The sequence below is a fragment of the Cyprinodon variegatus genome, unplaced genomic scaffold, assembly GCF_000732505.1.
Source record: "Cyprinodon variegatus isolate N-32 unplaced genomic scaffold, C_variegatus-1.0 Scaffold76, whole genome shotgun sequence".
Lineage (NCBI taxonomy): Eukaryota > Metazoa > Chordata > Actinopteri > Cyprinodontiformes > Cyprinodontidae > Cyprinodon > Cyprinodon variegatus.
Window position 1 is genome coordinate 1,266,848 of NW_015150529.1, and position 1,721 is coordinate 1,268,568.

Below are 1,721 nucleotides of genomic sequence, written 5' to 3' on the forward strand. Positions count from 1 at the left end.
TGGAATAATTTATTTTGTGAGAATCAATACTTTTAAGGGTATAAACACTTTTCACAACCATTGATTTTATTAAACTGCTCTGGTAAAGTAGCTAAAACAGCCTGGCACTTTACATGTAGAGACAAGAAGATATGGAGCATGATAATCCTCCTCTCTGCTGCATGTACCACATCTAGCATCTGAAGAACACGCCTCAACCCATAGGTACAGGTTCGCTTTTACGCTAGAGCCCAATCTCTGCGTCTCTCCTCTGTCGTACAAACTAAGACGTTATTCTAGGGATCTGCTGTGTAGGTTACCAACTACAGTAGGGCTGGGTATTTTTGCGAAAGTCCTGAATTGATTCAATTTTGATTAATAAAGATCTAAATCGATTAATTTAGATTGGATCTGTATTTACAATAATGAAAGTGGTTCAACTGTGTTTCAAAATACTCATGTATTTTATTTTTTCCTGTTAAATTAAACACAAAGTGCAAACTTGTAAATCAGACAGTTTAAACTTTAGCTGTGAACAAAACTGTCTCATAAGTGTCTCATACGTCATGCACTAATCGATCTCATTTTCTAGACATCGATTTTGCAAAAATGTAAAGGAATCGATTCAAAATCGATTTTTGTACCCAGCCCTATTCCCAACAGGTTTACTTAAGAGTATGCCTTGTTTCTGTTTTGCTCTGTATAGATGTGACGAACAGGCATGTTCACAGCTGCACCTGCAGGATCAGGCTTGAGGTGCAGGTAACAAATAATGCAGGTAACTACTGCAGAACCTCAACTGCTAAAGACATTTCTGACAAGAACATTTTGAACTCAAATCTAAACATATTGCACACAAAAAAAAAATCGAAACATGGAAGTAATTAAACAGAAGCTTATATGGAAAATCAAAAGTTTCCAAAGTTCAATTCATAAGGTGTGGAATATTTCAACTTAGGAAAAAAAAAATCAGCGTGAATTGAGATGCATGCATGAAATCAAAGAAACTATAAATATCCTAAATAAATTAATAATTTAATTATATTTTTGCTTTAACTGTAAGTAAATTTTAATTGCCTTGCGCCAAAGATGTGATTTTATTTTATCTCCCTGTCTTAAAAATAAGTCATTTTTTGCTACAAGGAAGTCGATTTAGGTTTGTTAGATGATTTACTTTCATCAATGAAGGTTTTATTTTAAAAAACAAAACAAATAAAATATACCTTTTGAGGCACAATTTCATAAAATATTTGATTAAAGAGAAGTTAAGACTTTAGTTAAGAATATTAAATGGAAAATGCTACATTTATAAGCTGGTCTTGGTCTTGATTTGGTCTCAGGTTGGATGGTCTTGAATGCAGCACTCATAAACTTTTACATAGTTGGTAACCCTTTAAAGAACATCATCTTCTGAACAGGAAAAAGAAATGTTAAATTAAAGCGATTAACGTCTGGCTGATGAGAGGTAGTTTTGTTAAGAATAATATGTACTAAGATAAAACTTTTCAATGTTAAAAAGTAAAATTAGTATCATCCTTTTCAACACTTACCTGCAGAATCTTCTCTCTGGTCTCAGAAAGAATCTGCTGAACCTCCTCTTCATGGGCCTCCTTCAGAGTGGCGATAGCCGCCTCGTGTTCATCGTTTTTTGTATTCAATGCATAGATAACCTGCAACACAGAGAAACGGAAAGTTATTAGGTGTTAAATGATCATTTTTAGGATTTAATGCAGTAATAACCC

The 1,721-nt window shown here is 33.6% G+C and overlaps 1 protein-coding gene across 3 annotated transcripts in view; it reads right to left on the minus strand.

Moving 5' to 3' along the window:
* The window catches only part of fam184a (family with sequence similarity 184 member A), a 278,742-nt gene that overhangs the window by 156,396 nt on the left and 120,625 nt on the right, over nucleotides 1-1,721 (minus strand). For all 3 annotated transcript variants that reach the window (XM_015372804.1, XM_015372806.1, XM_015372805.1), the window contains one exon: nucleotides 1,530-1,649. In XM_015372804.1, the coding sequence (XP_015228290.1) occupies nucleotides 1,530-1,649 (120 nt within the window). The remainder of the gene's footprint in view (nucleotides 1-1,529; nucleotides 1,650-1,721) is intronic.